We start from the raw sequence: 15,212 nt of genomic DNA, 5'->3' as shown, positions 1-15,212 counted from the left end.
TAATTTTAATCGTCCAATACATGGGGCCCACCTTTGACTGCACAACCCTCCCAAATGATCTCTTTAGATAATACTAATTAAATTGCAATTTTCATATTAATTATCCAAACGCACTAAAAAAAAATAATTTCAACCATTAAGTCACAAAGACCTGTTACGAGAAAACACCTTAAAATACAATCTCTACCAAAGAAATCACAAAAACCTATTTCCAAACTCAATAAAAATTTAAAATCTTCTGGAAGTATACGATGGCAGGGTCACCCAATGAAGGGTTAGGATCTTCCAATGTGAGAGATTATATGGGCCATCACACACCTATCTGGATCACCAAACCATGGGCCCCACTTCTACAAAAGCCCCATTAAATACTAATACAGCAAGATCCTATAACTGCTCTTTGAAAGCTGATATATTAGTTAACACTGTTCCCATGATCTCTCAGCAAGGGCCACACATTCATTGAACCTAAAGCAGTGGACAAGGTGATCAACGGTCATCCCTGCAGCCTGCATGAATGAATAAATGATGACGGGGCCCACGAATCTGAACCCTCTCCTGAGTAGATCCTTGCTTATAGCCTCTGATTTTGGGCTCCTCAAAGGAACATTTCTGGGGTACCTGTATCTGTTGATCATGGGTTTGTAATTCACATAGGCCCATAGATAGCTACTGAAAGATCCGAATTCCTTCACAATCTGCATTTTCCATCCAAATGAAATTAGGAATGTTTCTGTTAATACTACCAACTTTGTTATGTGTACAATGTCATGAGGGTGTAAGTATACCACTACTGTATTATTGGGGGTGGCGATGGGCCGGGTTCGGCCGGGTCCGGATCAACCCGGCACTTAAGGTTCAATGGCCAAGCTCTGTCGAAGCCTGAGCTTGGAAAATTTGGTTGGCCACGACCGAACGAACCCGGCCTTAGCATTAGCCGAAAGTTCATAAAATCCCTATCTTTCACTTGAATGTTCTTAATTTATCCATTCATGCATCACACATGTAGAAATAAATAGAGACTTAGAAGAAACAAATCAACCATCTACATTCAAAATGCATGTGCTGCCTAATCAAGGATCAGAACGAACTAGGGCTGAAAGTCGGGTGGGTTCAACCCAACTGACCTGTGATTGACCCAACATTGGGTTGGGCTTGGGCAGGATGTATCGGGTTCAGTATTGGGCTTGGGCTGTACAAACACCAATCCGATAAAACTTTGGTTGGGTTTGGATTGGGCTCGGGTTGAGGTCTCAAGTTGCTTGACCCAACCCGAACCCGATTGATATATAAGTTATAAATTATAATTGAGTGTGGATCATCTGTGTTGAAGGCACAAGAAATTTCCTTGTTGTCGGGTTTCATTGGTCAATGTCATTTCCGATGACTCAAAGCTAATGAGATATGTCGGATTTCTCTCTCCCAAATAGATTGCATGTTACACAACACGACTTTTAAAGCAGTAGTTGTCCTATATTTTAGCTTATTTGTTTAAGAAAAATGAAGTTCTTTACTATAAATAATTATATATATAATCAATAAAATCATAGTCACAAAAACTAAGTCATATATTGAAAATATAATAGACCAATGTAATAACGAAAATATTAGCATGTATCCACCTTAGCAACCCGACTAACCTGGCCAAGCCTGCTTGGGTTGAGAATTCCCAACTGATGTTGGGTTGGGTTGGGTTGAGGCATGGGAACCTTGGATTGGGCTAGGGCTGAGCACCAACCTGACCCAACCCACCCGACTTTCAGCCCTATAAAGAACATATGAAGTTGGGTTGGTTTGGGCTGGGCCAGGCTGGCTCGCGCTAAAAGAACATGAGCCCAGCACTAGTCCATGGGCCGAGCTAATAGGTCCTTGCTTTGCCCAAAGTCAGAATCTGCTATAAAACGTTTCTACCTCAAACTTTATTTACAAATGGACTTTAATGACATCCAACCCATCTCTCATTTGCGCCTCCTTTTCTCCTTGCCTAAAGCGCAGGACAGTCCAAAAATGCAGGTGGGCCACACCACGGGGAATATTTGGAACGGGGACATCCATCATTAAAAACCTTCCATATTGTATTTGAGGCCTATCCCAAATCTCAGGTGGGCCACAGCATGTGATTTTAAAGTTTTTAGGCATGATTCTACCTGATGTGGGCCACCTGAGTTTTGGAAACGTAGGAGAATAGGAGGTGGCACATATGATGGATGGATGGGATGTTATTAAAACAACATGGTGGTTCCATGGTAAGAATTATTGTATCAACACTTTAAATAACCGAATCATGGTCCCATTTTTGTAGAAAGTGGATTGCGTCCTGCCCCTGTTTGGACAATAATCCGTGCAGGCAGGGGCTATGTGGGGTCACTGTGATGTGTGGGTTGTATCCATGCCGACCATCCATTTTTCATATTATTTTAGGGCATGATCCCAAAAAATAAGGCAATGCCAAATCTCAAGTGGAGCAAGCCGTAGGAAGGAGTTGTGATAATGCAACCCACCATTGAGACCTTTCTAGGGGCCACTGTGATGTTTATTTGCATCCAACTGTTCATAAGGTCCTATAGAATGAAGGTAAAATGAAAATATCAGCTTAATCCAAAACGGTTGTGGCCCCCAAGAAGTTTTTAATGGTGGGCACTCAATCCCTACCGTGTAGTCCACTTGAGCCTTGGAGGTGCCTTATTTTTTGGTTCATATCTTAAAATGATATGGAAAAATGGATGAATGGCATGGATAAAGTGTATACTTCATGGTGGACCTCACGGAGCCTTGCCAGGATGGATTATGGTCTAAGCATAAATAGGATGTACTTAGATTCTTTTTTATTTAAGAAACTAAGGAGCAATTTGGATGGGGGTAATGATGGTAAATGAGAAGAATTGGGAGTAAATGAAGATAAATAACATTTAAGTCAAATGGTGTGTGTGTGTGTGTGTGTGTGTGTGTGGATTTCTATTCTTAGTAGAATTTTGAAAAGCCATAAAATGATACTTGTGTCAATATTGAAGATAGACAACTGCACACACAGGTATTTAGAAGATGGGCAATGAAACATGTGACTACCCCGTCCGGGGTTTTATAAATACAGTTATTTACTTCTTGTCTTCAATTTTTTCAAAGTCACGTTTCTAAAGTATGGGTAAGGAAATTAAAGAGGGGCATTTTTCAAGAAATGAAAGGAAAATGAAAACGGCATTTTTAAAGAAAAAATTGCAAAACAAACAATGGAAATATTATTTCCCTATAAACTTCCAAAATCTACATTTCAGTAAATCCAAACAGGCTCTAATGTTTTTTGTAAACGAAGAGGTGTGATCATGATCATGAACCTTACAGTCCTAATCAGCCCACAGGCCCATCAATCCAAATAGTCCAATTCAATGGACCACCTATGGGATGAATCATAGCCCACAAATTAACCGTTGGATTAATGTACTTTGCACTGATAGGCAACTAGAGCTGACAAGAGTTTTTATGTTATAATCTAACCATTGGATCATTCCTATATTATCATGTTAGATGAGATCCAAAGGGCATTAGGCTTTGTTAATTACAATGGCCCACAAGGACGATGATAGCATAATCTACGTACCATTAAATATAAGGTGCAATACTCATCAAGCTTACCTTTAGTATGCATCTGGCATTGTCTACAATGCACCTCACCCTGCTCTCTGCTAACATGAGCTTCTTGTTGGAGCTGATCTCAATAATCTCTTTCTCCCCCATCTTAGCAACAACATCAACGTCGAATCTTGCAAAAGCCTCTCTATATATCAAACAAACAAAAATTTATAAAAATTTTATAAAGAGAAAAGGGCGGGTAGCATCCGGCAGGTGGGCCACATCGATTGATCGGTGTAAAAAACACACTTCAAAAGATAGCCACCTTGGATAGGCCATGGATGGTCCTCTTTTCTCCGAAGGATTTTTACTACGAAAATCTCAAAAAATTCTGATATTACCAAACAATGCCTTGACCATTCTCTAAATTTTAGTAGTCTAAAAATTGAATTGCTGAGGTCATTTTCAATGGTCTATATTTTTCCCACCACAGATTAAATGTGGGCTCCACCACTTAAATGGTTCGGATGACCCAAACCCATGTCCAAGTGGCAGATTACAAGTTCACTTCAAAGCGTCCATGCAACTAAACTGGTGCTGATTATATATAAGAGTTAACTCCCTTAACTCACTCGTCTCAACTCGCTCGAAACTGGGTTCGAGCTCCAAAAGATTTCAAGCTGAGTCTGAGCTAGACCTAAATCGGCTCGAATCGGCTCGGAACTTGACTTGGTTGGAATCGATTTGACTCAGATCGGATTTATATATATATATATATATATATATATATATATATATATATATATATATATATATATAACTTTAAAACTTAAACTCAAACTTAACTCGTAGGCTTGAACTCGAACTTGCCTCGAAAGATCAAGCTCAAGCTCGGCTTGAACTTGCCCCCAAGCTAATATACAAGCTAAACCGATCTGCTAAATCAAGCACAAGGACTGAACTGAGCTGAATTCGAAACATGGTAGCTTCCTGGCCGAGTTGAGCCGAGCTGGGCCAAGCTCGAATAGGTTCAACTTGTGTACAACTCTAATAATCACAATACTAATCTCATTTAAGAGAAAATAAATTAAAATTGCAGTAAATTAGAAAATTTCCACCCCTATGTTTGGGTGTACCAATAATCGCAAGTGGTTTCCATATTTCTTCCAAACATTGATACTTTCAATTTCTAGGAGCAGTTTGCAATATGGAGTACGCCCAAACGCACCATAAATATTTATTTAGTTGTTGAATAATGGGGAAAAATCACCTATATAACTCCCTTCGGCTGAGAATTTCTGTCCAATTGTAATCCATCAACATACCGGACAATGCAAGAAGCTCGAACAACTCACTGTTCATAATCACAGCTCACAAAAATGACATAATATTCCTCAAATAATATAAGATTTGGACACAGATCTGTGCACATGGCACGTGTGTGGAACATCTGAGCCGTTGCATCAGGTGGTCGTAGCCATTTTGATGAATTGGGCAGCTCATAAATGTACATCGAATATGGACTGTTAATTAAGCTGTCCATCCACCCTTTTTGTACTATGTCAGATAAGTCGACGGATCTGATTTTTGGGCCAGGCCGTCTATATAGTAGGCCTCCTGATTAAGTGCTCATGTCCCAAACACGGGACATAAGTTCCTATAAATTTGCAAAGAGCGGATTTGGTGAGACTCCGGACTCACCCAAGAAGGTGCGGCCCTTACCGTGGTGTTACCGTGGGGCCAACCTTGATGTATGTATTATGTATCCACTCCGTCCATACGTTTTTCTAGATCATTTTAGAGCATTGCCCAAAAAATGAAGCAGATTCAATTATCAGGTGGACCGTACCATAAGAAATAATGGTGATTGACCTTCCTACCATTAAAACTTTCTCAGGGCCCGTATGGTTTTTATTTACCATCCAATATATTGATAAGGTCACATAAGCTGGGATGAAGGGAAAAAATAAATATCAGCTTGATCCAAAACTTTCGTGGTCCATTAATGGTCAATCATCACTGTTTCTTATGTTATGGTCCACTTAGTAATTGGATCTGCTTCATTCATGGCTAGCGTAAAATGGTTTGGAAAAACGGATGGACGGTGTGGATACATAATATATATATATCAAGGTGGGCCCCACTGTAACCCCACGCTTGGGTGAGGCCTGGTCTCACCTAATCGGCTCCCAAATTTGCATGGGATTAAGGGTGTGTTTGGTTGCACTAAATACAACATTTCATGATATTTTGTACAAAATTAAACTGATTAATGATATTTGTTGCAACCAAACATGCCCTAAATTAAGAAATTTATTACAAAAAAGAAAGAAAATCTCAATCAAGTTGGTTAAAAATCTTACTTGTCATCATAAACAGGGACGCCCCACCGCTCATCATGGAACAGAACATAGACCTGATCTGTGAGAAATGCATGTGGAAAAATCATGTTTGTTTCAAAAAAAAAAAAACATGTTACTGATGAAATAACCGTCTGATTTTATATTTTTTAATTAATTTGAACTAGATCTGATTTTTGATTTTGATCACTAGCCAAATAACATGAATCAATGGATGATCTTGTTATTGGTTTTGGACTACTTAATATGATCTAGCCCATGTTTGGATGTCCAATTGAATTAAATTGCAATTGCCCAGTTATTGGTATAGACGGTTCGCTCAAAACTATTCCACCTCATTTGTAACTAGCAACTTGGAAATATGTCCTAGCACCAACCAAAAGTCGTCCAACGGTTTAGATTTACACAAATATCATGGTCCACCAAGAGAACAGGTGGGCCTGATTTTTGAGTCAGGTTATGGCCATGACAATGCTCTTAATGGTACAATTTAAAAACCTGAAAACTCAACTTGGTAGTTAATAAATATAAATTAAAATTTTTAGGAAATGCTCAAACACAACTAGCTGTAGGTTTTTATATTGGTCTGTTGGTAGGAAGAGTCTACCAGATGAGCGAAGTTCGGTCCTTGATAGGGTGGGTCATTCTGTCTAAGTCAGCATGAGTTGCATTGAATCAACTCATCCGCCAGGCTCAGCCGATGCCACTGTGAGAACTGAGTTTCCTAGGGCCTGTTTGGATCGCAAGTTGCTTAAGATAAGTTATTTATGCCACATGTAATTTACCTTAATTTTTTACTTATTAAGAAGATAAGTATGTTTGGTAAACAAATTCCTTAACAGATTCTCCTTTCTTTCGTCTTTCCCATGCCTCTCTTTAGCAACTTATGAAAGGTAGAAAAGTTAAAACTTTTGATCGAAGCGGTTGAATACTTTTACGTAAAAAAGTTACTTCTAACTAATCATAAATCAAACTTATCTAAAATAAGTTACCTATTCACTGTTGTAAGTATAAAAAGTAACTTATTTGGTGGGAACCTAATAGCCTCGGGGGACAAGTTCGAAATCTTGCTGAGTTGAGTTGACTTATTTTGAGTCAAGTTAGATGGGAAAGCAGATTAGCTATTATCGAGGTAACACCTTACTAGGTGTTACCCTAACCATGTGGGGCCTACCTTGTTTTTTTTTTTTTTTTTTTTTTTTTCTTTTGTATCCATGCTGTCCATTTATTTTTCCATCTCATTTTAGGACACAATCCCAAAAATGATCCAAATATCAAATGGACCATAACACTAGAAACAGTGATGAATGACCATTAATTAAGAACCTTTTATGGGCTACAAAAGTTTTGGATCAAGCTGGTATTTGTATTTTCCCTTCATTCAGATCTTCTTGACATTATCAAAAGGTTGGATGACAGGTAAATACTCTTACCATGGGCTCTTAGGGATTTCTAATGGTGAGGCACTCAATCAACACTGGTTCCTATGGTGTGTGGTCCATCTGAGATTTGGATCTGCAAAATTTTCGGGACCACATCCTAAAATTGGATGGAAAAAATGGATGGATGCCGTGAATATACAAGTTATCATGAAGGTGGGCCACTGGGTAAGGGTAATAACCACTAAGGTGTTACCTGGGTAACACCTAATCCCCATGTTTTGGGTTGCATGCACAACATAGGCACCTGTGCAAGTTGGAAGATAAATATCATCTGCCAATAAAATGCAGCAAGATGCAATTATGTGTTCGGTTGTCACTATCAATTGAAGTGATGTGACTGCCATTTTCATCGTTTAGTCTCTACACCCAACGTATGTTTGGATCACCATCAGATCTAATTGCAACCTTTAATCTAATAACGCGACAAATGACCAACCTTTCAGACTGGGTTCATAATATTGCCATTTCATCTGCTGTGAATTTGGAGCAGCCTCCCTCAATAGTGAGAAAAATCATCAGTTCTTGCAGTCCTCTTGTTTGATTAAATTGATTGTTGTCTATTCAGCTCACATGTGTTAGGGGGGAGCAGATTAGGTGAGATATCGGACTCACTCCAAACGGTGTGGCCCTTACCATGGGACCCAACTTGATGTATGCATTCTGTGTTAACTCTGTCCATCCCTTTTTACAAATTATTTCAATCTATTATCCCAAAAATGAAGCAGATCCAATTATCAAGTGGACCATAACATTGGAAACAGTGGTGATTGAATGTTCTACCATGTACCTTAATGTTTCTGGTAGTATTTAATTTCCATATCCAATCTGTGGATAAGGTTAAATAAGCTTGGATGAAGAAAAAAAAAAAAAAAAAACAAATACCAGCTTGATTCAGAACTTTTGTGGCCCATTAATAGTCAATCACCAATGCTTCCTGTGATATGGTCCACTGATAATTAGATCTACCTCATTTTTGGGATAATGCCCTAAAATCATAAGAAAAAAATGGACCGACTGTAGGCACAAAATACATACATCAAGATGAGCCCCACGGTAATAGCCTCACCATCTTGGGTGAGTATGGGTCTCACCTAAACCAATCCTGTGTTAGGGTTTGTTTGACTACTCTCACAGCTTCTCTCACAGAATAGAAGTTATTTTAAATAGCTTCTATTTCAAGAGAAAAGCTATTGCCAAAATAGAAGGTTCTTTTATAAAATGGAAGTCATTCTAAAAATAGAAACTACTTTAAAGTAGAGAATAACATCTATTTTTAGAGAGAAGCTGCTACCAAATACACCTTTAGAGCAGCTTCTCTTATAAAATAGAAGTCATTCTAAAAATAAGAGTTACTTTAAAATGTAGAATGGCTTCTATTTTATTTTATTTTATTTTTTTTTTTTTTTTAAAGAAAAAAAAAAGCAGTTGCTAGCTAACAAACCCTTGGGTAGGGTGTCATCAGTCCATACCTAAGATTGGTTAATCAAATTAGCCTATGAATGTGGATCATTTAAATTTTATAGTTATGGTAGGGCCCATCTAATAATCGTATAGCATCCCCTCATCAATGTGAGGCTCATGTAATATACAGATTAGAGTCATATACACAATATAATTGGCCAAAGACCATAGAAAACAATGAACAACCATTCATAAACCTCCAAATTCATTTGGTAGCTTATATGATGGTTAGATTAGCTTGATTTGAGTCTTCCAACTTTGACAGTGGGATGATTCAGATGGATAGGTCTGATTTGTACAACCCAATGGGTCCACACGTGTTAAATAAGCTTGTTTTACAATGAATTTTAGAGAAACCACATAAAGATAAGTTGAGAATTAGGTAGGGGTGGGGACATTTATCGGACTAGATGCCTGTTTTATTGTAGGTTGGAGAAGGGTCATGTCATGGTCACTAAGACCCAGTCCCATTTATTAAATGGCTCAGAATTCAGGATCAAGCCCAACCAACGATCTGAAATGACACTACCAGACCTAACCCATGACTAGAAATTCCTCAGCCCCAGCCTGGCCCAGCTTGATTGACTTATAAGATAATTAAAGATGGAGCACACACGTGATGAGATCTGAGCCATTCATCACACTTGGCACAAATATGTGCACGTCCTGGGCCAAAATCAGGATGGTACACTGATCCGGTGAGCATCGTGTCTACTTTGAATGTGGTCCGTTAGTCTTTTCGGATCCATCATTTTCTTCGTACACATACGAACAATCTGATTGTTTACACACGGTGGAGCCGTCCTTGGAAAGGTTGGGATCTTGTACATGTGCATTCCATTGTCACATGTGGGCAATAAAGATTTACAAATGCAGAGGGAAACATCAAAGATCTACAAATGCATAAGTATGATGGCATTTCTCAGTCTCCCCACATGTGACAAATTTGGTATGTGTTTGCGCGAGATCCTGACCATTCATCCGATGTACATAACCATGAACATTTCATGGCCCCAAATTCAGTATGGTCTGTCCATCAGGTGGACCACACGGGTACTGGAAAAAATGAGACTGGCCCGCCTAATGAATGGATAGGCTGGTGGCCTGATCTTCGGGCCATGTAACATACATTGTGGGCCCCACCTGATTTATAGCACATACAAGGAGCAGGATTTGAGAATGTATCTTACCACTACCCTTAGAAATCCAACTGCACCTCTTTAAGCTCCCGTCTCTAGAATCCAAGCTCACCTTCTCAACATCAGCAACTTCGACCTGACTAACCTCCCTTCTCTCAAATGGCCCAGCAGTACCATTTGTAGAAACCGCAACCTTCTGGTCCCACAGGCAAATCGAGCCGTTGATTGAAGAATTAATGGAATCCAAGGATAGAGATAGGGATGAGAATGATGCTGATGAACTGCACTTGTGAATAGCAATTGGGTAGACCTTTTGGAGGTGTTTGGATAATATGGGGTTGTTTGGTTTCTCTCTTTCTCTAAGACTACTGTTTCTCTCTAAGACATTGCGTCTCACATTGGTTGAAGGCATGGTTTTTGGGGTACCAAAAATTTCAGAAACTTTGAAATGAGTGGATGTGTATGTTTGTTTGTAGTTTTGGGTGGGGTTTTAAATGGAAGGTGATCATTGAAGGATCAAAATCTCATAATGGTTGGTGGAATGTGAACTTCATGGTAGATAGAGAAACTATGAGAGAGACAGTTATAGCTTAAACGAGAGCTTTGACCCACAAGTTATATTTTTTACCTCATTAGGCATCTGGGGCCCAAGTAGGTCCTTCTATGATCAATCTGGACAGTTGGATAGAATAGGTGTGTCATGGATTGCGCATGGGCCCAACATCAATCTCATTGGATGACTGCACCATTCAAATTTAAGAGCCCCTAGGGAAGGACGTGTTGAGTTGGAGCACCATCTTCCTCGGGGGATAACTATTCTGAATCCACGAAACATCAATCTCATTGGATGACTGCACCATTCAAATTTAAGAGCCCCTAGGGAAGGACGTGTTGAGTTGGAGCACGTATTATCATTTGCCATGTATGTCCCATTTACACCATTAATATATATATATATATATATATATATATATATATAAACCAAAATTTGTAATTATCAAAAATAGCAAATTTTTTACTCTAATAAAAATCCTAATTCTAAAACCTAATTTCTAAAAATAAAAATTCCAAATAAATTTTTTGTAGAAGTGTCATAACATGATTACAAATTAATTCTAAATAGGAAGAAAATCTGAAACTCTAAAAATTTAAAAATATTTAAAAAAATTGAAATTACTAAAAATAGTAATTTTTTCCTAAAAATTAGTTTTTGAGCAGAAAGCGTGCATTTTCTGACAAAATGGACAGACACAACCTACTCTATGGGTCAGTTCACCTCGGATGGCCTGTTTCAATAAAAATTGATAGGTTGTATGCCCCATAGCAATACCCGGATCAAAAGTTATGGCCAATTTACGATTTGCCTTCTTTTGGCCCAACCATGCCAGGACTATATCTGGACCATCGTCCTACTTCACCATCCTTACAAGGATGGTTTGCTCACCCTACAAGCTGTCTTGTAGAGAGGTTTCTCTACCATACTAGGTGAGGTGTGCTGAGGAACTTGCAAACTGTTTGAAATGGACCCATGCAATCTGATCCAGAATTCTCTTTACCTTATCTGGGTGCAAGTTTACATGTGGAGCCCAGCTGAGTCCATCCATGATCATGGATCCTTGGATAGGGGAAGTCTGTTGTAGAACCTCTGCTGCACAAGAATGTCCCAGATAAAAATCAGGCCCGTTGATGATCAGGTAGGCCATTGAATATGGGCCATCATAGTGAGCTGTGCATCACAAAGCTTTGTAGGTTAACCTTAACCTATAACGTGAAGTGTGGTGCTGATCGTGAGCTGTGCATGACATCCAATCCGTTTATCATGTGTATCCATAAGTTAGGACGTTACAAAATTTTAGTGGGCCACACCATTTTGAATAGTTGGGATAGGGATGCCCACAATTAACAACCTTCCTGATTGTGTGCAGGGCTTACCATGTTTTACATATATATGATTTTAGAGGTTTTAAGCATATGATTTTACAAGGTGGCCCACCTTTACCGTGAGCATTATTGTTTCTTGATCTTTGGAAATTCTATTGTGAAAAATAACTGTCTTTCCTACACATTCACAAAATAGTCTTGCGTTGTGAATTTTGAATACTACTTCACGCTTACAATTATATATATATATATATATATATATATATATATATATATATATATATATATATATATATATATTTATTCTTCCTCGTCTAGCCATTAACTAGCTGGTCTCTCTCTTTCTTCTTCTTCTTATTATTTTTTCTTTTTAAAGTATAAATAGCTTGAGGACTTGACATAGCTAGTGCATCATCAAAAGGTAGTAGCCCAGGACAATGACCTGCATTTGTAACGCTTTCTCTGTCTTCCTCTTCGGTGGCAATTAATGTTGAAGGCCTATATGGTGTATTGGAATTTTATACTTATTAAGAAACTTAGAAAATGAAACACCACATTATGTTTATTTATAATAAATGCAATGCCATTTTCATACTAGGCTCGAGTGTAGTAGCTTGTGGGATGCATGGGTAAAATCGTGATGGGTGGCTTGTGTGAGGCAGGTGGCTTGTGTGAAGTGGAACCCATGTGAAGTAGGGCCTACGAAGGGGGGTTCGGCCGAGGTTCTAATCCATGAGATGTGGCGCCTGCGATATGAGATAAATAGATTAATTCACTATGCATTATTAGTTTGAGCTTTTAGAGCAAGTGGTTACTTGTCGTACATCAACTGTTAGGTTTTTTGAAAATAAAAAGAAAATGAATTTTAATTTATAAAAGAAAATTTAGAGAAAATGTTGTGGCTTTTGGTGATTGTTGGTGACCATTCATTTGTGAATGGTGGTGCCTCTTGGTAAATGGAGCATCATTTGAATTTGAAATGGAAGGATACCATTGTTAAAATGACATAATGGAAGAAGATATCTTTTCATGAAAATGGTCTTAAAGCATCTCTAGTGATTCTATATAAAATCATCTTTAGATCAATCCGAAAATCACAATTCCAACAATCTCCTCTCTATCTTTTTCTTATTATCCATTTTCTTTTTTGGAAAGTTACAATTTTTAGGCGCTAAACTGTAAACAGTTTTCTAAGTAGTAAATTGCAAACAGTTTTCAGGAGGTAAATTGTAACAGCATAGAAGTCAAGGGTATACGCTGTAAAAGTGTGTTCGAAGTGCGGTTTTTCAATTTTGAAGGTTGAAATTTACATTTCTCCAGTCTTGGCGAAGAGGCTTATTATATCCTGGAGGCGGATTTGTTGTAACCCTCTTGCAATTTGGTTTAATCACCAGTAGGGGGCGAATATCACCTTAAAGATAGCAACATCATAATGCGCCTTAAACCTATCTTTAAGTGATTATTTTTCTCTCTTTCCGCCTCTAACCTAACTTTAACAACCCTTCATATTTAGGGTGTCAACTTTCACATCTTTTATAACCATTATTTTGATTAGTGGACATCAATTAATGTTAACCATGCACGCTGTTGTTGGCATCATTATCGGTCTTTAGCCTCTATACTTTGGTCACTGTGGAGAAGGTAGAAGGGTGATGATATGATTAGAGCTTGACAAAATGATCATGAAAATACTGATCTCATTCACCCTCGAGACATTTATATATGTCAATTTATAACTTGTTTCTATTGAGCTACTTATGAATTAATCTTCTAATTTAATTGAAACTTTTTCTATTTTAACCATGAATTCATTAGTTGATTCATCCGTTGATCAACATCTGACTGACAAAAAAGCATTTGAATATAAATTGACTAATTGCAAGCCCTTTTTGATGGTCGTGAATATGTTTGCAATCCATGGCTTCAATCAAACAGTCAATTTTTGTTTGATTCTCTTGATTTAAATGATTGATTTCTCAACATAAGACCATAAACCCTGTTCTTATCACTTGATAATCCAAAGCATTGCTCGTATGATTATTGTAGTCCAATTTGTGAGTAGAAGCTATGGACTCAAAGAAAAAGAAAAACCTAACTCTAGTACCAATAATATAGTGGGTGCACAGTGGAAAGGGGTAGGAAGAGACCACCACCTTCTTCCACTATGATAAACCTTGAATCCATGATAAAATTTAAATCTATAAAGTAAAAATAATCTCTAAAAGAGAAAATTTATTAATAAAATGTGAATAAAGTCCAAATAAAGCTTTCTTCCAAAACAATTTAGGGACTGTTTGGTTTTCCTTACAATGGTAAATAGTTGTAGATAGGCAAAGTTTACTTACTATTGTTACCATGCAGTGATACTACTTATATTTGATTGCAATTATGATTTTGTTACATTATTTATTTTAGCTAGAAATTATTGTAAAAATGATAGTTTTGTAATGTAAAAAAATAACAGTTACAATTTACTTTATCAATTTCCTTTACGAGTGCATTAGGTCTCAGTTTACAAGCCATAATTCACCTTTAAACAAACGCCTAAAAACCATAAAATATGACTCATTTACTTAGCATTTCATAGGAAATTAGAAAATCACACAGACCTTTAGATGAATTATACATCTTAGATCCTAAATTTCTTTACTTTATGAGCTGATTGTACTTCATCTATCTCTAAATTAATAAAATTAGCACACACACATATATATATATATATATATAAAATTTATTTTTTTTGATTTTTTAAATATTTATAATACTTTGTTGAGAAACACGACGAAACTATCACAGTTATAAGAAAAAATTCTCATTTTCAAGGTAAAAGAAAAAAATCATTTGAAGGGCTAACTCTCTCATTTGCAAATTTTCTGATCACCCCAATCGACGACAAAGTAGATGTCCAATCTTCATATACCAAGTCTTAATTAGTCTATCTCAGCAAATGGAGTCACAAGGCATTCAATTCAATTTGAGCCAAATAGAAGTCTATCACACCCAACACTTACACACACACACACATGAATGCTCACCTATGCATCCATTCTCATGAGAACTTGCGAGAACTTTTTCAGAACTCATCACAAGTAATGTGGGCCCAAAATTTGAACCGTCCATGTGATGCAGGACCCCATATGAAACCTCCGAGTCTCAACTTTTACCCTTATCCAAAACATTGGTGGGCCATGGCAAAAGAGAGAGACAAATAAAGGAAGGAAACTATGTTGAAACGAGGATATCTTCATTCAATATACCACTTGAGCTATGGCCGGTGTATCCCGACACTTACATACTTACATGCATAACCAAATTTGAGTCATTCCTTGTATGACAGACCATGTGTCTGAAGAATAGCAATA

The 15,212-nt window shown here is 37.6% G+C and overlaps 1 protein-coding gene across 1 annotated transcript; it reads right to left on the bottom strand.

Moving 5' to 3' along the window:
* Positions 1-320: 320 nt before the first annotated feature.
* LOC131257381 (uncharacterized) lies at positions 321-10,416 on the bottom strand. The gene is made up of 5 exons (XM_058258267.1): positions 10,021-10,416; positions 5,931-5,988; positions 4,838-4,921; positions 3,631-3,772; positions 321-698 (listed from the first exon to the last, which is right to left on the bottom strand). Exons 1-5 carry the CDS (start codon positions 10,379-10,381, stop codon positions 420-422), a joined length of 924 nt encoding a protein of 307 aa, XP_058114250.1. The 5' UTR covers positions 10,382-10,416; the 3' UTR covers positions 321-419.
* Between the last annotated feature and the right edge of the window lie 4,796 nt (positions 10,417-15,212).

This window comes from Magnolia sinica, chromosome 10 (genome assembly GCF_029962835.1).
Source record: "Magnolia sinica isolate HGM2019 chromosome 10, MsV1, whole genome shotgun sequence".
NCBI lineage: Eukaryota > Viridiplantae > Streptophyta > Magnoliopsida > Magnoliales > Magnoliaceae > Magnolia > Magnolia sinica.
The sequence above is the reverse complement of the archived record's forward strand: the minus strand, read 5'-3'. Positions and strand labels throughout refer to the sequence as shown.